The sequence below is a fragment of the Nicotiana sylvestris genome, chromosome 5, assembly GCF_000393655.2.
Source record: "Nicotiana sylvestris chromosome 5, ASM39365v2, whole genome shotgun sequence".
In the NCBI taxonomy this organism is placed as follows: Eukaryota; Viridiplantae; Streptophyta; class Magnoliopsida; order Solanales; family Solanaceae; genus Nicotiana; species Nicotiana sylvestris.
In genome coordinates this window covers 106845723-106871064 of record NC_091061.1, presented here as the reverse complement: position 1 = coordinate 106871064, position 25342 = coordinate 106845723, and the positions used below count along the sequence as shown (strand labels likewise).

The 25342-nt window shown below is 38.5% G+C and overlaps 2 protein-coding genes across 2 annotated transcripts; both read right to left on the bottom strand.

Annotated features, from left to right (window-relative positions):
* Positions 1–713: 713 nt before the first annotated feature.
* LOC104239440 (polyubiquitin 9-like) lies at positions 714–10651 on the bottom strand. Its single transcript, XM_009794066.2, has 4 exons — positions 10496–10651; positions 5252–5437; positions 4689–4728; positions 714–1147 (listed from the first exon to the last, which is right to left on the bottom strand). Exons 1-4 carry the CDS (start codon positions 10496–10498, stop codon positions 1062–1064), a joined length of 315 nt encoding a protein of 104 aa, XP_009792368.1. The 5' UTR covers positions 10499–10651; the 3' UTR covers positions 714–1061.
* A 5744-nt stretch (positions 10652–16395) lies between these two features.
* Positions 16396–25087, bottom strand: LOC138869117 (uncharacterized mitochondrial protein AtMg00860-like). The gene is made up of 2 exons (XM_070146708.1): positions 24948–25087; positions 16396–16819 (listed from the first exon to the last, which is right to left on the bottom strand). Exons 1-2 carry the CDS (start codon positions 25085–25087, stop codon positions 16396–16398), a joined length of 564 nt encoding a protein of 187 aa, XP_070002809.1.
* Positions 25088–25342: the final 255 nt, after the last annotated feature.

The window sequence follows — 25342 nt, the reverse complement described above, 5'->3', positions numbered from 1 at the left end:
ATATTAATAAATAATTGCAAAGTAGTAATCTGAAAATCAGTACCTTCACCATTTACTGTACAGAAGTTTTGAACAAAAGCTTTTTTATTTGAATTTTTTTTGGTGAGGGGTAGACATATATAGAAGGAGGAAAAGAAAAGTGTTAGTATTGAGTCCTGAATTAACTAGAAATTATAATTAGCAGGATACAACCCCAATCTCTAATCAAACGTTCAATTTCTTCCACTTTGTTGTAATATATAAATGTCTAACTTTTATACAGATTCGGAGCGATCAATCATAAAGCATGTAATCTATCATACTACACTAAATGGAGGAAATGGTTTTCTCAATGAGAACTTGTGTGAAATTTAATCAGATCTCCCTTAAAAGAAGAAAGAAATAAAGAAAGAAGGTCCCAGCGACATTACAGAATCTATCATGTCGCACTCACAATTCTTAACATAGTATAACTTAGCGATGGATGGAGTCTCACTGCTCCATCATTTCCGTGCTATCACCATTTTTTAGGTTTAACCATCCGGTATCCAAAACTCACTGTCATGACCAATTCAAATTCGTGCCAGGTAAGCCAACTAAGGAGGGCAAGGACTGTCTTCCAAGAAGTTCTCCATTCTCAAAGTAGAAGAATCCTAACCATCCACACACAATTCCCATGGTGGTGTTGCTATCTGTATCTAATCAATCATTCTAGTATCCTTAACTAAAAATCATTGTTCCAAGGGAGAAGCAATTCATGCATGGAATGAATATGAGATTACAAGAAAAATTCACACAGCCAAACATTTACATGCAATGCAAATCTTTAAATCACACCCAAAAAAAAAAAAGAAATTTCAATCTGAAACATTTATGCGTCAATATGTAAACTCTTTCCTTTGATCACAAAGGCATAAAACCATTCTCGGGTAAGTGTTCCATCACACTGCTTTTAAACAGAATGGCACAAGGCCATTCTTGGGCAGCAGGCAACTTAAGCACTATCTCAAGTGTCTTATCAAACCAGATATTGTGTACAAGAATGTAGATCTTTAAGAAATAAACTGTTGCTGGGGTTGTCGTCACCAACTTGCACCACTTTCTGCATCACGGGACTGGTAAAAATCATTTGGTCTCACAATATTTACATCCTCAAATTCATTGTCATCTGAAAGGATAAGAGATCCACAAATAGATGAGAAACTGTTTAACAAAAATGTGTATCATAGATGGAGCAACGAATATAAGAATATTGTGATATTGCATATGTACTAACAGGGACGACCAAGAGAAATCCCACGTTCCTCAAGAGCGCAATTTCACTTCCTGTTTAGACTTTAGAGCCCGTTTGGTCAAGCTGTCAAAAATTGTTTATTTTGAAATGTGCTTTTTGAGAAAGCACTTTTGCAAAATAGAAGTTTGTGTTTGGCCAATTCATTTGAGTAGTGCTTTTTGCAAGCTTATTATATTTGGCCAGTCTTTTCAGAAAGTATTTTTAATTATCAAACTACGAAAAAAGACAGTAAAGAATCAGTTTACAATTAGTATTATTTAAAAAGGAAAAATAAATTCAAATAATTATTATAAAAAAAAATCAATTAAAATATAAAAATGTAAATTAAAAATATAAATTCTAATCAATATAAAATATAGTTATTCCAAAGCAATAACATTGAGTAGTTGGTATTACTTATTGTTTATATGTCAATTAAATATATTCAAATACATCATTCAATATAAATTTAATATCCACTCTTAAGAATAGGAGAAAGAGAATAAAATATGATTAAAATAAACAAGAGAAGAAAGGTATAATAGAAATGAAAAGGAAAAGGAAAAGGAAAAGAAAATAATAAACTAATGAGGGAGACTTTGGAAAATATAAATTTAGTAAGGTTATTTTTGTATTGAATAAATCAATTTTCTGCTTCTGCTTCGGCTTCGGCTTCTTGGAAGAAGCTACAATTTGTAGTTTCTCCCTAAAAGCTGAAAATTGCTTCTGCTGCTCAAAAATTCCTTTTTCATTTTGGCCAAACACTTTAAATTTTTCAAAAAGTACTTTTTTGACCCAAAAAAAAGTACTTTTGGCTCCCAGGAGTACTTTTGGCCAAACACTTTAAAAAAAGTACTTTTGGCTCTTAATCTTGCTCTCAGGAGTTTAATAGGAGTGGAAAGTAATGCTGCTAATAACTAGAAATGCCATACAAATTTCATCTTAAACTCGCAGATAAACCAAATGCACAATTGTTTTACTTTTAAAATAAGTTCTAATACTAGAAAGGTTGCTGTAGGAGTACTTCTCGCCACCAAGTTCACAATTAGTTTACTTTTAAAGTTGGTGGCGGTGTGGCAGTACTTCTATATGCCACCAAATTAACAATTTAAAAGTGATCATGTATTTGACGAGATAAAGATTAAAATAATGTTAATCCCTGTAAAGGGCTCAAGTCTTAGTATAAACTATAGATGGCTTATTTCTTTCATTACTATTCCTGCACCCTGTGGATGGAGGGGATTGTTCTAGGTGTGAGTCAAAATGAGAAAGTGAACAAATGGAACAAAAACCAGAACTGCAACACTGACAGAAGCAAAGGACAAGAAAGAGAAGTACTTTTGCATCCCATTCCAGAAGTATAAAACAAATCAGCATCAGTCCTACAAATAACTAGAAATTAAAGCAATGATTTGGTTTTATGCTGTGCCCCTAACTACATTGCCAGGATAAGGTTATAGTATACTTAAGTCTCCTAATCTCTGGCAAATCCATATAAAACAATGCAATATCATTTCATACAAATCCAACTAAAGATATGTAGCTTTTCAAGATTTTAGCCTTCTTTCAAAACTCCTTTCTTACACTCCTTAAATCAATATAGAGCTAGAAGTCTATGTAAAGCCCATGAGGAAATATAACTTGCTGCTATGTACTCCCTTACACTCAAAAGGATCCTTTTTCGTTTTCGCAATTATTTCTAATTTCTTCTTTTCATTCTGGAAGGTTACAAAAGATGGATTTGCACAAATATTAATGTGCAAAAAAAAAAAAGCCGTAACATATCAATTGAAGGGAGAGAAAGTTCTTGAAAGATTTGTTACCAAATGGTTTTGTTTGTAACTCAACATTAAACTCCTTGAAGCACTAAATTCATCTTCATCAAAACTCAGAAATTCATGACGACTCCAAGTTTCAGCATGAGGAAGCAAGAAACACTTCAGTGACCACTAGGCCACACCCTTGGTGCAAATTCCTTTTCTTCTGGTTAAGACAAGGAACAATTAACCATTCCACTGAGTAACATGCAGTAACAACGCCAAACAACCAGCTTGACCAGACATCCTTTCCACCTCACTTAGGATGAAGTAGGATTCTCTATGCTCTAGACCATTAGTAACCATATTGTCCATTAAATTGCAGGATCACATCAATCCCTTTATGTTCAATATGCAGATTCAGACATTCCTGCCCTCTTTGAAATAGCATCTAACTCTTGATGTCAATAATCATGTTACAGACATGTAATATCTCTTCTCAACCTACATTATGACATTGGTAACAACATCATCAAGCTCCTTCCCACCCCTATCAGTTGTATTAAAATGTATCAATCTTCAGCTAACTTTTTGAAGCCATATATTATGCTAAATCTAGTCTTAAATTAATGCTGACCTGGTTTTGCACAAAATAATATACATGAATATTTACTGTACTGTTTTCAATCAACTTGTGATTGTTGTCGGTATGAAAAATGCATGATCATCTTGATTATGTATTATCTAACACCTAATTATTATTATTTTTAATTTATAACTGTCATGGAAAGCTCAAATCTAATCACACCTGTACCAAAATTTCAATATACTTAAGAATTTTCCAGTTTTCCCTGAGTCTTCCACTTGGGCCAAAGGAATAGCGTTGGCAGTAGTCAAACTTCCTGGATTTTCAGAAGCCATACTCAAACACATCTTTTCTAATCCATTAAAGAGATTGATTGCCACCAAAGGGTGGTACTCAGATCAGATGTATATTTGCACGAAACAAAGCATGCATTTTGAGCATTCTTCACCACCATGTTATACATGAGCATGTGAATACAAACAGTTGAGCCCTATGTTGCTCAGACTCCGGTGCGGATATCAGATCCAGGTGTGGATCTAGAAGTGGATTCTTCATCACATAAATTTTAGGATTCAAGAGTATGGCCGAGTGCGGATACAGGTGCTTGGATACGGCCAATAAATGTATATCCAACAAATAAAGTATATTTTTCGATTAGTTAAAGTTAATGAACAAATAATAATAACACTTTATTCTTTAAAAACACCAATATTATATTCATAAGGTATCTCGCATAATAGAAAAGCATTCACATACTTTATATAACTATATATATATAGAGTTACCCAAAAATCAAACCGAATACCTATCAATCTATACTTCTCTGTCATAGAATGTAGTCAAAGTACCCAGGGTAAGTTGACCAAATCCGGTATGGATCTTACACCCATACCCACACCCATGTCGTGTCGACATGGGTGCGGAAGGGATTTTGAAGAGTCCGCACAACATAGGTTGAGACTAAGGGTATATAGTAGAAGCAGAATCAGACCAGTATCCACTCAGATTAAGACAATTTATGATACAAAGATCCCTAAGTTCGCTAAAAAGTTTCTACCAATACCGAAGAAAAACAAAATGCAAAAGAGAGAACCTTTTCTCAGAGTCAGCGCCACCACAGCATCATTTTCGACCTGAAAAGTTACATAAAGGTAATTCTTAGAACATAAGTCAGATACCACATGAAGTGACAAGAAAACAAGAACTATTCAATTATTACAATGAGAAAAGTATCTCGTGAACCTCTATAACTTCTCGCATTACAATAAAGATAAAGTTTGGTACTCATATGGTACCTTCCATCACATTATAGATATAGTATTTTGACTTGGCACAAGTATTAAAGAAAGAAATTAACTTCTATCGTATTTAAGTGGAAGTAGGTTCTAACAGGTTGGAAAGTCTATAACATTTTACACAATTTAAACTTTTTTAGTTAAAAGGTCGTACTACCTCTAAGATAATATAATATCAAAAAGTAAGGGATAGTTGAGGGTATTTTCATAGAAAGTGGACATGTTTTCGAGACAACCGGAAGGAAAGTACCAGTCCATTACGAGGAAGATTATATCTTAACACAATGGATAAAAAAAGAGAGGTCCTCAATGATATTAATCATTCTCAGTTACACAGTAGTGAAAGAGATGGGTTATCTACCTTCTGATCAGCCAATGACTTCGAGTCGTCCAACACATCACCAGTAGCTACAAGGATTAATCGTTGATCATTAACAGGTTGATCTATGAGGTTATACAATTTCTCCTTTATTTGTAGGATTGTCTCAGTGGGATCACATTGAATAAAGTATGTGGACCTGTCACGCTTGACACGGATATACATTGCCTGCATAAAATGAGGAGAAGTTAAAGAACCCAGATGATTTATTTAAAGAAAATATACCACACTTGCTCCTTTCTCAATAGTTACCTTTGGCTCTACTTGAAGTTCCAAATAAACCAATGTATCCAGGTTAGCACATTTGACATAAAAACCCCGACTAAAATTTGTAATATTTATTTTAGTATTTACGTGGTATTAGTTAGATCCATTAATTACTTAGAATAGTGAGTCTATTACTTCTGAGTCAGAGAGTCTGACAAAAAGACTTCATAAACCCAACCAACATTCTTTTATTTCATTTACTTTAAACATGCTAGATCCATTTAAGTTTGATAGTTGCAGGATGTTCCTTCTCGAGATACTTGGTTCGAGAACAACACTTTTGAGCCTGACAGTGTAAATTAAAAAGTCAGTGCTCAAATTGTCCCTTATTGCTAACCTTAATATGAATTTTTTGATGAACTGACTGATTAGTAAAAAAGGCTTGATGTTGGCATACGTACTTGATGTCTCACCAAATACATAACCACTGGGACATTTCAAGTTCGGCTCAATCATGAAGGGATAAAAACTTGCTCAGCCAGACTTATACAACAACAACAACAACAACAACGACCTAGTATAATCCCACAAGTGGGGTCTGGGGAGGGTAATATGTACGCAGACCTTACCTCTACCCCGAAGGGTAGAGAGGCTGTTTCCAGGAGACCCTCGGCTCAAAAAAGCAATAGGAGATGATATATTAGTACCATAAAAATGCGTAATAAAAATAACAACAATATATAAGAGATATGAAATATGAAATACAGGATACGAAATACGAAATACGAAATAGATGGCTGGTATAGTACAACTAGAAGGTAAAGCCCTGCATCAATAGACGACCAATGACATTCCTAGTCTAACTCCTAACTGGATAGTCTCCCTCTATTGTGCTGTAGAAATATTCACACTCTCCCCTAACCTACAACCTTAATGCTCGACCTCCATAATTCCCTATCAAGGGTCATGTCCTCAGTAATCCTAAGTCGCGCCATGTCCTGTCTGATCACCTCTCCCCAATACTTCTTAGGTCTTCATCTACCTCTCCGCGTGCCCACTACAGCCAGTCGCTCACACTTCCTCACTGGTGCATCAGTGCTCCTCCTCTGAATGTGCCCGAACCATCTGAGTCTTACTTCCCGCATCTTGTCCTCCATGGGGGCCACACCCACCTTCTCTCGAATATCTTCATTCCTAATCTTATCCATCCTTGTATGCCCGCACATCCACCTCAACATCCTCATCTCTGCTACTTTCATCTTCTGGATGTGTGAGTTCTTTACCGGCCAACATTCAGTTCCATACAACATGGCAGGCCTAACCACTGCTCTATAAAACTTACCTTTTAGTAACGGTGGCACTTTCTTGTCACACAAGACTCCCGACGCTAACCTCCACTTCATCCACCCCACCCCTATACGGTGTGTGACATCCTCGTCAATCTCCCCGATCCCCTGAATAACCGATCCAAGGTACTTGAAACTACCTCTCTTGGGAATGACTTGAGAGTCAAGCCTCACTTCAACTCCCGTTTCCGTCGGCTCAACTCCAAATTTGCACTCGAGGTATTCCGTCTTCGTCCTACTCAACTTATAAGTGGTAAAAAAAACAAGATATACTTAAGTAAACATATATAGGAATTATTTACAAACAGAAAAAAACTGCAACCTTTTTTACTTTCATGCAATCTCTGACCCTAAACAAGAAGATCTGTTAACATTCACTTAGAACAGATTGACATATAAGCACATAACATTCTAAAGCAAGTTCTCTCTCATTCTCTCACTCTCTTGTATATAATGAAGTTTCTAATAGGTTTTTGTTTGGGCGAGTGGCATTGACTAATTCCAGAATCTTCCCTGCTTCCTAACACAGTCAATGAAGGCACAATTTATCAGCTAAACCAGCCAATCATTCTTATCAATTCTTCTTAATTATATTTCCCATAAGGGAATAAAATGACCATGTGGACATAGGTTACTAGATGTTCATATACTTACAGACTGGACACATTAATTAGGTTTGCAGATACGGACAGACTTGGATTTTATCCCTTGCCACTGGCAGATCCACAATTAAACATGTGGATTCACGTGAATCCAGTAGCTTTTGCCAAACCTTGTATATGTATTAAGAAATCCACTAAATTTTTGACTGTGAACCCAGTTATTATTGTATATTAACTTGAGATTGTTGTAGGAACCCATAAACTTCAGATACTTGCTTTAAAACTATTATTAATTGGCATGGTTCATGAGAAGTTGGTCTAGTGGTCCTAAAGACCAAATCAACACTCAATTTGCTGCCTGCAAGGCCTCCAAGCATTGGTATGTTTTTGCTATACTTTAAAGTGAAGTCAATTTTGTTGCTTTCTCTTGTTCTCTTTTCCAATTACTGTAACTGTAGAGTAGGAAAAAAGAATTGGAGTTATCTGATATAAACTTTTCTTTGAAACAGGAAAATAAGCAATAGAAACCAGTAGAAAGTGAGCTAGCTAACCTAATTGGAGTTGATAGGTTGGGCTGACACAGCGTTTGGGCTAGGCTTGGCTTTTATCCTAGTGAAATTTTCTGATTTATCAGAGGCGAATTCTTCTATCGGCAACATATTATACTGAATTATTTAACAACAGTGCGCCACTAAAGCCCCTCCCTATCCCTAATCCAAAGGCGGGAGAGGGAAGTAAAGAAGGCAATCGGCATGGAGACTACAATGTTAAGAAGGAGAGAGCCTCAAACATCAAGTACATCTATTAGTCTTGTAGCCGTAGGAAGCATCTATAAGATCATTTTTAAGGTCCTTTCAGATAAACTAAAGAAAGTCGTGGATGATACAGCGTCTCACTCTCAGCATATGTCTGTGGCTGGCAGACAAATTTTAGATGCGGAATTGGTGGACAATAAGGTGTTGGATTCTAGAAGAAAGGAAGGGATACCAGGTGTTCTACACAAGTTGGATCTAGAGAAGGCATAAGACTGTGAATTGGAACTTCTTGGACTTTGATGCTAAGGATAGGCTTCAGAGAAAGGTAAAGGTGAATAAAGTTCTGCATGGCTAATTAGCTATAGTAAATTTCTCAATTTCGTCAATGGAAGCCCGTCTAGTTTTCTGGAGAGCTCAGATTAAGAGAAAAGATCATTTATCTCCCATGCTATTTATTTTGATAATGGAGGCACTCAGTAAGATGATGGATAGAATGGTCACAAGGAGTAAGGGCTTCAAAGCAGAAGTTTGGCGGGAATGACGTTGTGATAACATCAGGTCTCCCACTTTCTTTTTTGCATACGACACACTAGTATTTTGTGATGCAGAGGCACAACAGTTAGCTTACATGTCCTGATATGGTTTCAAGTAGTTTTTAGGGCTGAAGATCAACTAGTGGAAATGGAAAATATCCCAGTGGAAGATGTAGACAACATTGAACAACTATCAGAAGTACTTAATTGCAGAACAGGAACATCCCCAACTACCTACAAGGGGAATCCGCTTTGAAAGAGTGGAGAAGAGATTGGTGGGTTGGCAAAAAAAGAACATGTTTAAGGGAGGAAAGGCAGTTCTGATCAAGAGCATACATTCAAGTGTCCTGACTTATTACATGTCCATAATGCACGCACCGACAGAAAATGAAACTGGGAAGCTGGAGAAACTTGAAAGAAATTCTTACCAGACCACAGGACAATAAAGTTTCATTTGGTAAATTGGAATGTGATCACCTCTCCCATCAAGCGCAGAGGACTCAGGGAGAAAGATTTAAAGGTCTTCAACAAAGTGCTGCTAGGGAAGTGGATGTGGACGTTTGGAAATGAAGAACATGAAACTATGGAGGATAGTGATTGTGGATGAGTATGACATTCAGGATAGGGATTGGAGGACTGGTAACATCAATATCCCATATGGATGTGGCTTGTGCAGGAGCATTATGAAGAGATAGTAAGTTCTTGGAAACAGGCTACTGGAGAAGGATGACCAGTGATCCTCAACCCTATCAATGTCAATATTGAAAGCTACAAGGATGGTTTGTTGGTTTGTATGGATATCAACCAGAATGGTGATCCTATCGGCAGAAAATTTGAGGAAAAGCAAAGTGGTATATGTTTAGTTGGTAATTGATGTGTAAGATTTCGGGGAAAAAAGGAATCACTCACTAGTGCGCTGAGGGATTTCAAGCCAGCAGACGTGGACAGTCCTGAACTTGCTTAGATACAATGAACAACGGCCAAAATAGTGGAACAAAGTGATGCACAGTTAAGCACTAAGGAGCAGGAGGAGAAGCAGAGCACGGGATGTTATGCCGCTAGCACTCATATTGGTACTTGGAGACAAAGGAAGAGGAATTAAAGGAGAGGAATATGACTTGTAAAGCAGTACAACTTAGGGTTTGTCTTTTGGAGCATCGACAAAGTTCTTATAGGAACAGATCATCGGAAGCCTTTTGTAGAGAACCATATTTTTGTCTAAACTCTTTACTTTTTGTATACCTCTTGTATTCAGAGTTTCTTCTCGACAACATCAGTGAAACATTACTTTCATATATAAAAAGAAGTTCATAATGAAGTCCTTCAACTAAACCCCCACCGAGAAAGAAAACTAAATAGAAAGTAGATACTACAATTTAAGTAATCCGTTAAACCGAGTCACCATTTAAGAGATAATAGAAAGCATTCCATTAAAATTACATCATGATCTTAGCCTAAATAAACCATTAAAATTTGATAAATCACATATATCATCTGCACACAAATCAATTGCATCCAAATTGGAGCACATTTTAAGCAAAAGGAACCCATCATTCGACAACAGCACATAACAACTAAGGGTATAGAAAATGTACAAGTGAAACACTAAAAATTCTCTAACATAATGCTGAATAACGAGTCCCTTCAAACGTAAATCACATGAAAAATCCCTTGCAAATAGTTAATGAAGCCCAATTCTTCAGATTGGTTAGCCATTACAGGAATTTCAAAAAAAGGTACATGAAAAAGATATCAAACAAAGGAAAGCACAGAGCCCACTAACCATGGTGGTGCTTATTGCCCGTGTGTGGATGAGCTTTGGCACTGACAATGAAGAATTTATGTCGTTGAAACCAACGTCGGGTCTTTGGGCGTGGCAAATTTAAAGCAGTATATGAGAGTTTTGCCTCACAAAATTCAGTATTAGATAAATTTGCCCCTGGTATCGGCCGAGGCAAATCTACCTTATATGTGATTCTAATTTTAAAAAGTAAATAATTGAATAAAATAATTAGTATAATTTAATAATTGTCAATTTTTAAAGCAAACTAAATAAACTAAAAAAACTTAGCAAAATTAATAAGTAAAAAATTGCATGGAGCAAAATACTTAGCAAAATTAATAAATTAAAAAAATATAGAATGACAAGTGTCATCTATCTATCTATATATATATAATAGGAGAGGGAAAACAAAACGAGTTTCATTAACAAAACAAATCCTAATTTTAAAAAAGAAAAATAAATAGAAATAAAATACTTATCAAAATTCAAGGATAGGATAACAAGTGTCATCACCAAAAAAATTCTCATTTTAAAAATCAAACTAAATTAATAAGAAACTCAGCAAAATTAATAAATAAAAACTACATGGAGCAAAATACTTACCAAAATTAATAAAATAAAAAAGGATAGGATGATAAGTGTTATTACTAGACAAATCTCAATTTTAAAAAACAAAATAAATAAATAAAACACTTAGCAAAATTCAAGGAAATAGTAATTTCTATATATTGGAAATTACTTATTTTGAAATCTTTCTATTTTAAATTGGTCAATAGGTCGTTGGTTATATAGTTATAATTTAAAAGAAAAATTAACTTTTTGGATTCTATTTGCTTAAATTTTAAAAATATTATTAATTGATATTTTTGTATCTAATTTATGGTCAATAATACTCTTTTAAATAGTCACATATAATATTATATGATATAATTTTATAGAAAAATTTTAAAACAATATTGAGAAAAAGTCACTTGGTACTTTTAGGACAAAATCTAAAAATATTTTTTGATAAATTTAAATTTAATATATATATATATATATAACATGGAGGTGATATGTTGTCACGACCCTAAACTCAAACACAGTCGTAATGGCGCCTCTCGTGAAGACAAGGCCAGCCGATACATTTTCTAATTTATTTTAAGCAATTAAATAATAGAAATTAAGTCTTAATCATAATAATAAAATCCCAAAATAAGGTGAATGATACAGTTGCGGAATAGACATAGCCCGACATCGGGGTGTCGCCAGTCATGAGCATCTATCATAAAACTACAAGTCTGAAAGAGTCTACACCACTATTACATAACTAAAAACAGAGAAAATAAGATAGAGGAAGAAGCATTGGGCTGCGAACGCCGAGCAGCTACCTAGTGAATATCTAGGATCTGCTGGAGAGCTCTTAACCCTCGCAAGCAGGACCTGATGCGCCTGAATCTGCACACGGGGTGCAGGGAATAAAGTGAGTACTCCAACTCAATGAGTAATAATAATAAATGCAGACTAAGTAATAAGAAACTATGCAAAGGCACATCAACAGACTATAAAGAAGCAGTAAAAGCCAGTAAAAGCAATAAAACAGTGAAAAATAGGTAAAGTCACTTTAGTTCAGTTAAAGCTTCTTTGGAATGCCTTTTTTAACAGTTAAGCAAGTAAATGCCAGGCAACTAGGAAATATAAACACATAAAGAACCTCCCCTCAGGCACAATGCCAACAGAATCAGCCCATCGGGCAACACACGGGACAATACCAGCCCCTCGGGCTATATCTCACATCACAATGGGTACCCGCGCTCACTGGGAGTGCGCAGATTCCTGGAAGGGCCCCTTACGACCCAAGCGCAATATTCAAGCCATCTCGTGGCGTACAATCTCAGGTCTTCGACCTCATAATCATGAATCAGCTCAATAACCTCCCAACGCAAGCCATCGACCTTACTCAGTTAGAATCTCATAAGCAACTCGGGCAACAGTAAAATATGATGTTCAGCCCAAAATAATCATTTTAAGTGTTAAAATAAAGTAAACATGACCGAGTTATAAAAATAGTAGAATATAGCATGACTGAGTATAAGTATAAAGTCAAAACAGTGAAAAAATATCAGTAAAAATCCCCTAAGGGTTCAAATAGTTGGCACAAGGCCCAGATATGGCATTCAATCCAAAACATGATGATAGCAAATATTTTTCAGTCAAATACGCGGTAAAACAATCATTCGGGATGGACTAAGTCACAATCCCCAACAGTGCACGACCCCACGCTTGTCATCTAGTGTGTGTGTCACCTCAATATAACACAACGATGTGCAATCTGGGGTTTCCTACCCTTACGACAACATTTACAATCATTACTCACCTCTATCCGGTCCGAATCTCTAACTCGCGATGTCTTTGCCCCTCGAATCGGCCTCCGAATGCTCCAAATCTAACCAAAATCAGTGCAAAACCATCAAAATATGCTAAGAGAACAAAGCCCACTCGAAAGAAATCAAATTACAATACAAATCCTGAAATTGGCCAAATCCGACCCCCGGGCCCACGTCTCGGATTCCAATAAAAATTACATCAATTGACTCCTTATCACTCCCTAAGTTCATTCATACCAAAAGCATCAATATGCAACCACAAACAACCCCTAAAATCCCAAATTCTAAGTCTCCAATTACAAGCCCTAGTTCTTCAATATTAGGCTTAAATTCCATGATTGATTGCGTAGAATTCACATAAGAATCGAGTATTAAGTTCATAAATCTTACCTCCAAGTGTTTCCTCTTGAATCCCTGTTCAATCCTCTTCAAAAAGCTCCACAATCGCTCAAAAATGGTGGAAGTTAACCCCAAAATCGCGGACCAAATGGCTATTTAAACATTCTGCCGAGGCATCAAATCCTTCTTCGCGAACGCAATCAACGTTTCGCGTTCGCGAAGTACAAACTTACTTTGACCAAAATTCCTTCATCGTGATCGCAACACCCAACTCGTGAATGTGAAGGCTTATCACCCTTACTCACCGCGAACGTGACTCCCCTTCTGCGAACGCGAAGAACAATTCCACCTAAACCCCAGCTGCACAACTTCCTCTACGCAAACGCATCTGATACCTCGCGAACGCGATGCACAAGATCCCAGCCCTTCGCGAACGCGGAGCCTCCCTCGCGAACGCGAAGGCTAAATCTTTAGCCTCACCTGCTAACCTTTCACGAACGTGAGGGCCTACTTGCGAACGCGAGGGCCTACTCGCGAACGCGAAGGTCAATTTCTGCAACACTCCAGCAGATTTTCTGCAATTCTCCAAAACATGAAATGGTCCGATTGACCACCCGAAACTCACCTGAGGCCCCCGGGACCTCAACCAAACATGCCAACATATCCTATAACATCATTCAAACTTGTTCCAACCTTCGGAACGCTCAAAACAACATTAAAAAACCAAATTCGCATCGGATTCAAGCCTAAAAATTCCAAAATCTTCTAAAATACTCTTTTGATCAAAAAGTCTACCAAACCATGTCCGAATGACCTGAAATTTTGCACACACATCCCAAATGACATAACGGAACTACTGCAACTCCCAGAATTCTATTTCGACCCCTATATCAAAATCTCACATATCAACCGGAAAACGTCAAAATTTCAATTTCGCCAATTCAAGCCTAAATCTACTTCGGACCTCCAAAACACATTTCGATCACGTTTCTAAGTCCCAAATCACCTCTTGAAGCTATCTGAACCATCGGAACTCACATCCGAGCCCTCTAACTCATAAGTCAACATCCAATTGACTTTTCCAACTTAAACTTCTTCAAAAGAGACTAAGTGTCTCAAACCTTACCAAATCCTTTCCGAACTAGAGCCAACCAACCCGATCATATATAGAAACCGATAAACAAAGCAATAAGAAGTAGAAATGGGGGAAACAGAGCGGTAACTCATAAGATGACTGGCCGGGTCATTACATCCTCCCCCTCTTAAACAAACTTTCATCCTCGAATGAGTCAAGAAACATACCTGAAGCCTCAAACAGGTGAGGATATCTGCTCCGCATCTCCCGCTCGGTCTCCCAGGTAGCCTCCTCCATGGGCCGACCTCTCCACTGCACTTTCACTGAAGCTATATCCTTTGATCTCAACTTTCGAACCTAATGCCCTAAAATAGCTACTGGCGCCACATCATAAGTCAAATCATCATCTAATTGAACCGTGTTGAAATCCAAAATATGAGATGGATCCCCAATATACTTTTGGAGCATTGAAACATGAAATACCAGATACACACTCAACAAGCTGGGTAGCAAAGCAAGCTCATAAGCCACCTCCCTAATCCTTTGAAGCACCTCAAAAGGCCCAATGAACCGAGGACTCAATTTACCCTTCTTCCCAAATCTTATAACACCCTTCATGGGCGAAACAGAACCTTCTCATCAACCATGTAGGACACAACCCGAACCTTCTTGTCAGCATAACTCTTCTATCTTGACTGCGCTGTACGAAGCCTCTCCTGAATCACCTTCACCTTTTCTAAAGCATCCTGCACCAAATCTGTCCCCAATAGCCTAGCCACACCTGGCTCAAACCAACCAACTGGAGATCTACACCGTCTCCAATACAAAGCCTCATATGGAGCCATCTGAATACTTGACTGGTAGCTATTGTTATAAGCAAACTCTGCAAGCGGTACAAACTTATCCTATGACCCTCCGAAATTAATGACACAAGCACGTAACATGTCCTCCAATATCTGAATAGTGCACTCGGACTGTCCGTCCATCTGGGGGTGAAAAGATATGCTCAACTCAACCTGAGTACCCAATTCTCGCTGCACAGACCTCCAAAACTACGAAGTAAACTGAGTGCCCCTATTTGAAATGATGGAACTTGGGACACCATGCAAATGAACAATCTTGCGGATATAGATCTCTGCCAACCGCTCTGAAGAATAGGTAGTACACACATGAATGAGGTGCGTGGACTTGGTCAGCCGATCCACAATCACCCAAATAGCATCGAACTTCTTCAAAGTTCGTGGGAGCCCAACTACAAAGTCCATGGTGATCCGTTCCCACTTCCACTCTGGAATACCCATCTGCTGAAGCAAGCTACCCAGTCTCTGATGCTCATATTTCACCTGCTGACAATTGAGACACCGAGCTACAAATCCCATAATGTCTTTATTCATTCTCCTCCACTAATAATGTTGTCTCAGATCCTGATACATCTTTGCGACACCTGGATGAATGGAATACTGAGAGCTATAGGCCTCTTCCCAAATCAACTCCCGAAGCCCATCTACATTGGGCACACATATCCGACCCTGCATCTTTAACACCCCACCATCACCAATAGTCACATCTCTGGCATCATCATGCTGAACTCTGTCCTTAAGGACAAGCAAATGCGAATCATCATACTAGCGCTCTCTGATGCGATTATATAAAAAAGACCGAGAAATCACACAAGCCAATACCCGGCTGGGCTCTGAAATATCTAACCTCACGAACCGATTGGCCAAGGCCTGAACATCAACTGCCAGAGGTCTCTCTCCAACTAGAATATATGTCAAACTCCCCATACTCACCGCCTTTCGGCTCAAAGCATCGGCTACCACATTAGCCTTCCCCGGATGGTACAATATAGTAATATCATAATCCTTTAGCAACTCCAACCATCTCTGCTACCTTAAATTGAGATCTTTCTGCTTGAACAAGTGTTGGAGGCTACGATGATCAGTAAACACCTCACAAGACACACCATACAAGTAATGCCTCCAAATCTTCAATGTGTGAACAATGGCAGCCAACTCTAAATCATGAATAGGGTAGTTCTTCTCATGGGGCTTCAACTGGCGAGAAGCATAAGCAATAACTCTACCATCTTGCATCAACACACACCTAATACCAACTCTTCAAGCATCACAATACACGGTATATGAACCTGAATCTGATGGCAAAAATAACACTAGAGTCGTGGTCAAGGCTGTCTTGAGCTTCTGAAAGCTCTCCTCACACTCATCCGACCATACAAATGAAGCCCTCTTCTGAGTGAACTTGGTCAAAGGTGATGCGATAGATGAGAACCCTTGAACAAACCGGCAGTAATAACCTGCCAAACCAAGAAAGTTGTGAATCTCTGTGGCTGAGGACAGTCTGGACCAACTTTGAACCGCCTCTATCTTCTTCGGATCAACCTGAATACTCTCACTGGACACCATGTATCCCAACAAAGCCACTGAACTAAGCCAAAACTCACACTTGGAGAATCTTGCATAAAGCTTCCCCTCTCTCAATCTCTGCAACACAACTCTCAATTGCTCTGCGTGCTCCTCTTGACTACGCGAATACACCAGAATATCATCAATGAAGACTATCAAAAACGAGTCGAGATAAGGCTGGAACACGTTGTTCATCAAATGCATGAATGATGTTGGGGCATTGGTCAGCCCAAAAGATATCACCAAGAACTCATAATGACCATATCGGGTCCTGAAAGCTGTCTTAAGAATATCTGAGTCCGTGATCTTCAACTGGTAATACCCTGAACGGAGATCAATCTTGGAGAACACTCTCGCTCCTGAAGCTGGTTGAATAAATCATCAATGCGAGACAAAGGATGTTTGTTAACGGTTACTTTGTTCAACTGCCTATAATCAATGCACATCATCATAATGCCATCCTTCTTCTTCACAAATAGAACCAGCACACCCCAAGGTGGCACACTGTCGTGCCCCCTTTTTCTCGCAAAATTAGTTTTGTGAAATTTGGTTGGGACAACTCGTTCCTTTTGGGAACTAGGTTTTGCATTTTTGAAATGTCGCCACCTAATGATTTAGGGTACATTAGGACACCAATAGGGTTCAATTCTAAGTCTATTTGAATAACCAGATATTGGGTAAGGTCTTGAAATTATCCTAAGGGGAAGGTGTTAGACACCCCTCAGGATCCACTAGTGTGGTTCTCGGCCAGACAGTTTATTGTGAATTTGTGCAATTAGCAAGTAGGCAAGTATGGACTCAAATATTAGGGGATTTAGATTAAACACATAAGAGAAGGGATAATTAAAAAAGTTTACAAATAAAGGGAAAGGGGTCCTAGATTATATTTAATATGGATCACATCAATGTGATACCCAGTATGACACTCCTCAAAAGAGGGGATACACGTGGTATTAGCGCACCGGTCATCACATCCATATCTACCCTTCCCACCCTATTAAGGTATTTAAAGTGCATATTGGTCTCAATCACTATTGCATGCTATTACCCGTCCCATTCCTATCAGTCCCGGAGGAGCTTAGGACTACTATTCCTAAAGGGGAGGGATATTAGGGTGATTTTGGTTTCAAAAGGTAAAAATCTAAAGTGACATACAAAACACATATACTGCATGTTGGGGAAAGCATATAAACAGATAAAGGCAGATGCACACCCCCTCAAACGAAAACACATAAATAGCATGACTTGCACATACTTTTTAGGTCTGTTTAAAATACTAAATACGAGGGGAGTTTAATTATCGAGGTAGATCAGTTTATTACATAACTCAGATAAGAAGTCCGAATCAGGCCTGCCTGCTGATTGTAGCAATTAACAAAGCAGATTCAATTTTATGGTTATTACTCTAAGGCCTACCTAAGTGTTTGGATGAGGTCCTATAGACATGATATCTAACTGATTCAGAATGTGGCGAAACAGTAATAACTCAAACAATGGTTTGAAATCCTATAGGCATGCTTGCTAAATTTCGTTAAATAAGGGAATTAGGTTATTTAAAACCGGTTCAGAATAGACTAATTTAAGTTAGACTAACTTCAGCTTCTGTAGGCGATGGTATCTAATATTGCTGATTTTAATCCCTATAGGCATGATATCTAATATATATTACCGACTTCAACATTGTGAACATGATATTACTCATAACCGCTTAGAACCTAAAGCATGATATCTAAGTGGCATGCAGAATTTTAAATAAATCCTATAGGCAGGTTATCTAGATGTGAAATTGATCATGAAGAGATTAAGATAAACCCTATAGACATGGTGTCTAAAATGCAGAATTAAAAAAAATAGTCCTATAGGCATGCTTTCTACCTTTGAGCATACATGATTACCCAACCCTTTCACTAGCCAGCCCCAAGTATTTATTACAAATTATTACAGGCCGGAAGTAATGAATTACATCAGAAAATTACAAAGAAAAGTTACAACCAGATGAAGCCTGATTCTTGACTTCCTCCTTGAGTTATGGAATAAACCACCTCAAATGTCATTGATTCCAAGCCTTTCTCAGACTTGAGTGTGTCAAAGTTCCCTAAGGGTCTCAATAGGACCCTGGGCAGTGCTCACACCCAAGTTCCATAACCAGAATAGAGATGAGTGCAGTGTGGGAGTGCCAGCCTTTATGTGTCCAAGTTTAGAGGGAGCTCATGGATCTCAAGGCAAGGCTCACACAAGGGGGGCAGAACTTAAGTTCTAAGAAGATAGTGAAATTGCAGGAACAGAGTTTTAAAACTGAGGGAATAAGGGAGAAGGGAAAGGGTGATAGGGATACAGTAATTAACACATAGAATTAATAACTTCATACAAAGGGGGGTCAAGGGTTGGGAATCCATTGCAGGGAGCCCATGCACTTAGGCATGAATCAGTTTTGGGCATGCACAACAATAGAAGGTGCTGACATGATTACAAACCAATCAGAACACATAATATCTAGGAGAAACATGGAGGTTATGACCCTAGGGGAATCAGGTTTGGGTTATGCACAACAATGTCCAATGTTGTCATGCCCCAAACCAACCACAAGTATTAAACACATTGGGGTGTGATTTAGGATTCACAAGTCATGATAAGTAATGGCAAAACATTAATTCAGAATCAGAAAAGGGCAGATTACAGCATGCTTAATAATGGAACTTGGTTAAATACAAATAGGAGACAAACAAGGATGCAAGCAACAGTAAAGAAGCATGTTGTTGTTGATGCAGAAGCTAAATTAGAACATACTAGTAAAGATGCAAATGCAGAGAAAAATAAGCAAGCTTCCCACAGCCTAGCCTTGGCTTTCAGCCAGCTAGGTAAGGCAGCAGTACAAGTAGCAATAGAAAAAAGAGAGAAATTTTAGTGGAGTGTGTGTTTGAGCTCAAGTATTTATATCTTGTGTTCGTGTGTTTGAAAGAAGAGAAGTACATGGTATTTATAGCTTTTTTGAAAACGAGTGAAAGAGAAGTAATAAGCCACAAACATGGAAACAATCACTATTCAGAATCAATTACACCCATGGTTGCCTTTAATTAAGGGATGACTTGCTTAACGGGCAGTGACAGATTCAAAATAAGGAAAGAAATCAATTTATAGGCAGACTGATTATTACCATAAAAGAAGTAGTAAAACAATTGAGTAAGTGATTAAGTCTAAGTACAGGAATATACTTGTTTTGGAAAGGATTCAGTAAGGCAAAACAAGGAAAGAAATCAATTAACCTTAACAGGTGAGTAAAATCAGATTTTCACAAAAGAAGAGTTTGAAATCAGTCACACAATTGAAGGTCAATCAAAGAAGGAACTCAGCATATAAATAGAGTGCACAAACACTGGACATGCGAGGCCAAACTATTGGCAAAAGGAAACAACATGCAATAATAGTAGATAGCAAACATTCGAAACATGATAGTCACGTAGGTCAAGCTTCAGTGACTTAGTAGTAGAGAAAAAGATAGAATATCAGAAGCATGTAAAGGGTTAAGTGAAAAACCCTTCTGAAGACATAGTCGATTTCTCAAAGATAGTAAGAACCCAAAATCACATAATGAAAAGAGATGCTGAAACAAAGGAATTTCAAATCAAGTCAAGCAACTTCAAACAGATGTATTGCACAAGCAGTTTCAGAAACTCGAATAGACCACAAAGAAATTAGGGTTTTGAAACCAATCGAGTTCAAAGATGATGAGCAAACAGATTACACAAATACTTCGAATGAACCTAAAAGAAATTAGGGTTTTTCAACACCATTCGAGTCTAGAGATGATAAACAAGTAAATCAAACAAACAAATATCTCAGGAACTCGAATAAACCCAAAAATTAGGGTTTTCAACACCAATCGAGTCTAGAGATGATAAATACGTAAATCAAACAAATACTAACAAATAGACCCAGAAACCTCAGAAGAAATTAGGGTTTTTATCATGCAAACTCAGAGAGGAGAACAATACGAGCAAACATAGCAAAATGTCAAAAATTAGAGAAAGTTAACAAGAAAACCCTAATCGGAAAAGATAAAGAGTTTTGAAAGCAGAGTTTAAAAGAAACTTTGAGGAAAATGCTTAGAAGTTCAGAGCAAACATAGATCTAAAGCAGATCTAAAAGAAATCGAAAGAACCTTAGAAATTAGGGTTTCAGAAGAACCCCAAGTGACGAGGAAGGCCTCGAAAGCCATTGATCTAAGCAGGAGAGTCAAAGGTCTGACTCGAATGGCTATGGCTGGTCGGAGAAAGATCAGAAACGACCGAAGAACAGTCATCAAGCAAAGTCTGGACCAATCCCCTTCATGATCTGGTCATGAGACCATAGAAACAAACACGTAGAAGCCATGAGAGGCTGATACATGTCTCTGATGACCTTGGAAGGCCATGGGTTAGGGCGGATTAGGGTGGCGACATCTAGGGTTCGAGGGTGTTGTATAGAGGATTTGAGATAGGAGGGGGATTCAGAGGCAGCGTGATGTGAGGAATGATAGGGTTTAGGGGGTCGTTTGGGATTAATTAAGGTAAGGGGGTCTGGTGGTCGTTGATCATTTTGATCAACGGCCTGGATTAAACGGGTGAGTGGGGCAGTTTAATAGAATAGGGTTTGGGTCGGACTATCAAATTAAAAATACTGGACTTAGTTTTTATAGATATAAACACAATTATATCTAAAAGAGGCTAAAATTGCAATTATATGCAATTTAGCTTTAAAAATGCTAAATCAATTTATAAAAATATGCAAAAAATATCTTAGCTATGTTTTATTATAAATATGAAAATTCAATAAATGAATCACCAAAAATGATAGCTTTGGGAATTATTATTGGTTTTTATGAATAAAATAGGGGAATATATTGGTTTAAAAATCTTTATAAAATTAAGAAAAAATGATAATACATTTGAACATACTTATACACACACACATACACACACACACACACACACACACACACACACACACATATATATATATATATATATATATATATATATATATATATAAATGCTATTTTGAAAGTATTTTGCATATTAAAAATATATAGGAAAAAATTGGGTATAATAGCTGCCCCTCTTTACCCAGGAAGGATGAAAGAGTTGTCGGGTAAAGATACGATGACCAATTTTGGCCGAGCGAAATGGTTCGAAGAGGTTTAGGCTGCGGAGACTTTCAAGAATGGACGCAATATCCAGGACGGGGAAATGGTTAAGGTCTGATAGGGCTGCGGGAACTGGAGCGGGATCGCTCATGCCGAGATGGTCGTTGCTTGCCGGTTTACCTGCAAATAAGCAATACAAGCATATATTGTGCGTAAATTTAAACATGATGCAATTCCCCGTCGGACCATGAAGATTGCTTTGGACGGTTAGCATGACGTCCTTAGACCATGATGTCCTAGGCCATGAAGTGTATAATAAAGGATCCGCAAGCCATGAAATGATGCTCTCGGGCTATGAGGATGATGCCTCCGAACCATGATGACTTTGAATAATGATATGCAAAAGATTAAAAGGGGTCCTCAGTCCATGACATGGTGTTCTCAAGCTATGAAAATGGTACCTCCGAATGATGACGCCTTCAGATAATTTGGCGATCTTTCAGCCCATAAGGTGCAATTTGGCGATCTTTCAGCCTATGCAAATGCAGTAGGTGGTGATCTTTCAGCCAGGCAAATGTAAATGAAGTGGCGATCTTTCAACCATGCAATGCAGCAGGTGGCGATCTTTCAGCCATGCAAGTGTAGTGGGTGGCGATCTTTTAGCCATGCAAATATAGATAAAGTGGCGATCTTTCAGCCATGCAAATGCAGTATGTGGCAATCTTTCAGCCATGCAAATGTAGATAAGGTGGCGATCTTTCAGCCATGCAAATGCAGTGGGTGGCGATCTTTCAGCCATGCAAATGTAGATGGAGGTAGATCTTAACCTCGGAAGGTATAATGGTAGCCTTGTGCAATGCAGAAAATGCAGATGGAGGCAGCGTTTAGTCTCGGAAGGCAGAATTGTTGCTTTATGCAATGCAGAAATGCAGATGGAGACATCGTTTAGTCTCGGAAGGCAGAATGGTAGCCTTATGCAATGCGGGAATACAAATAGAGACAATGTTTAGTCTCGGAAGGCAGAATGGTAGCCTTATGCAGGAAATAAAGTGGCAAGTGGTAACAAAGCTTTCTTAGCTGATAGTAGATTGCGATATTGTGACTGCCGAGGTTGTATTCTTGAACGACGTTTGTCTCGTGGGTGTATAGTACGTCTGTTGCTTTCGTAATCCAAGTGCTTGCGTTCAAAGAAAAATCGTGAGTTTTGTAAGGGGGAAGGTTTATTCGTATCCCCGCTGGCTCTGCTTGATCTGCTCGGCTTTGATCTGGTGATATTGTTTGCATCATTGGGGTAGCGTTGCTAAGCAAGGCAATTTCAGTAATAAACATGCATGATTTCATAAAAAATGTCATAAGTGTATATAATTAAAAACAACTTTTTAGGTGAACCGACGACTGCGACATAGTTCAAGACATTGCAACCTCTCTTGCTACAGAATTTTGAGGGTCCTCCTCAAAATTCTGCCCCAGTTTAATGGGATGATGTTTCTGACCGTTGCTTGCGATGATCGGCTGAAATCACTTTGGAATTTTGAGAGACCTCCTCAAAATTCTGCCCCAGATTCCAATTGCGGGGGGGGGGGGAATGAAAATTTTATTGAATTATGACCGAACCCATAGGGCTGCTTGTGTATCCCCTCTTAAACAAGAACCAGGTTAGGCGTAGTTCAATTTATATCATATAGGAAAGCATAAAGATTACACACGTAACGCTTGATTGCATCTGAGTTGATAGGTTTTGGCCAGACTTCTCCGTCCATTTCTTCAAGTATTAGGGCTCCTCCTGCCAGGACCCGGTGAACCATGTATGGACCCTACCAGTTGGGAGAGAACTTCCATTTGGCTTCATCTTGATGCGGGAAAATTTTCTTTAACCAGCTGCCCTGGTATGAACTGTCTCGGCTTGACTCTTTTGTTGAAAGCTCTAGACATTCTGTTCTGATAAAGTTAACCATGGCAAACTACATTCATTCTTTTTCCTACTATAAGGGCTAGTTGTTCATAACGACTTTTCACCCATTCTGCGTCATCGAGCTCAGCCTCTTGTATGATCCTTAAGGAAGGAATTTCTACCTTAGTGGGAATGACAACTTCTGTACCATAAACCAGCTTATAGGGGGTTGCCCCGGTTAACGTGCGGACTGTGATGAGATATCCCAATAAAGCAAATGATAACTTCTCGTGCCACTATTTGTGCTTCTCTATCATTTTCCTCAATATCTTCTTGATATTCTTATTGGAGGCTTCTACGACTCCATTCATTTGAGGCCTGTAGGCTGTAGAATTCTTGTGTCTGATCTTGAAAGTTTCTCACATAGCTTTCATCAAGTCACTGTTGAGGTTGGAGCCATTATCAGTAATGATTGACTCTGGAATCTCGAATCGACAAACGATGCGATCGCGCACAAAGTCTGCCATGATTTTCTTAGTTACTGCTCTGTAAGATGCTACTTCGACCCATTTGGTGAAATAGTCGATTGCTACTAGGATAAACCTGTGCCCGTTTGTACCGGCAGACTCGATTGGTCCAATAACATCCATTCCCCAAGCGGCGAACGGTCATGGTGAGCTTGTTGCATTAAGCTCATTTGGAGGTACCTTTATCATGTCTACATGTATCTGATAGCAGTGATATTTCCGGACATACTGGATGCAGTCTGTTTCCATAGTCATCCAAAAGTAACCAGCTCGGAGTATTTTCTTTGCTAAGACAAAACCGTTCATATGGGGACCGCATGTCCCAGCGTGAATTTCCTCTAGTAACCTGGATGCTTTCTTTGCATCGACATACCTTAGTAATCCCAAATCAGGAGTTCTCCTATATAGGATTCCTCCCATGTGAGAGAAATTATTGGACAACCTCCGAAGTGTGCATTTCTGAGTAAGACTTGCAAGTTCTTGGTATTCCCCTTTTGCCAAATATTCCTTGATGTCATGAAACCAAGGCTTTCCATCTGCTTCTTCTTCAACGCGGGCATAGTAAGCTGGCTGATCATGGATTTTCACTGGAATGGGATCAATGAAATTCTTGTCTAGGTGCTATATCATAGATGATAGGGTGGCCAGTGCATCGGCGAACTCATTCTGGACTCTAGGAACATGTTGGAACTCCGTCTTCGTGAACCTTTTCCTCAATTCCTCTACATGGTACAGATACGGAAGTATCTTGGAGTTCTTTGTCGCCCATTCTTCTCGTACCTGATGTATAAGCAAGTCTGAATCTTCGATCACTAACAACTCTTGAATGTTCATGTCAATGGCCATTTTGAGCCCTAGAATGCAGGATTCATACTCGGCCATGTTGTTGGTGCAAGGGAACCTGAGTTTGGCAGACACCGGATAATGCTGACCGGTTTCCGATACTAGAACTGCTCCTATGCCAACTCCTTTGAAATTTGCTTCTCCATCGAAAAACATTCTCCAACCGTCATAGGTTTCTGCAATTCTTCTCCTATGAATGATACCTCTTCATCAGGAAAATACGCTTTCAGGGGTTCGTATTCTCCATCTACAGGATTT

Coding starts and splice junctions, on each gene's coding strand:
- LOC104239440 (XM_009794066.2), bottom strand. Junction 4,729..5,251: donor AGTCATTGGCTGATCAGAAG/GTAGATAACCCA, acceptor GTAACTTTTCAG/GTCGAAAATGATGCTGTGGT. Junction 1,148..4,688: donor GGCGCTGACTCTGAGAAAAG/GTTCTCTCTTTT, acceptor TTATCCTTTCAG/ATGACAATGAATTTGAGGAT.
- LOC138869117 (XM_070146708.1), bottom strand. CDS start 25,087: ATGGCCATTGACATGAACATTCAAGAGTTGTTAGTGATCGAAGATTCA. Junction 16,820..24,947: donor GTAGAGGAATTGAGGAAAAG/GTTCACGAAGAC, acceptor GTATTCGCGTAG/TCAAGAGGAGCACGCAGAGC.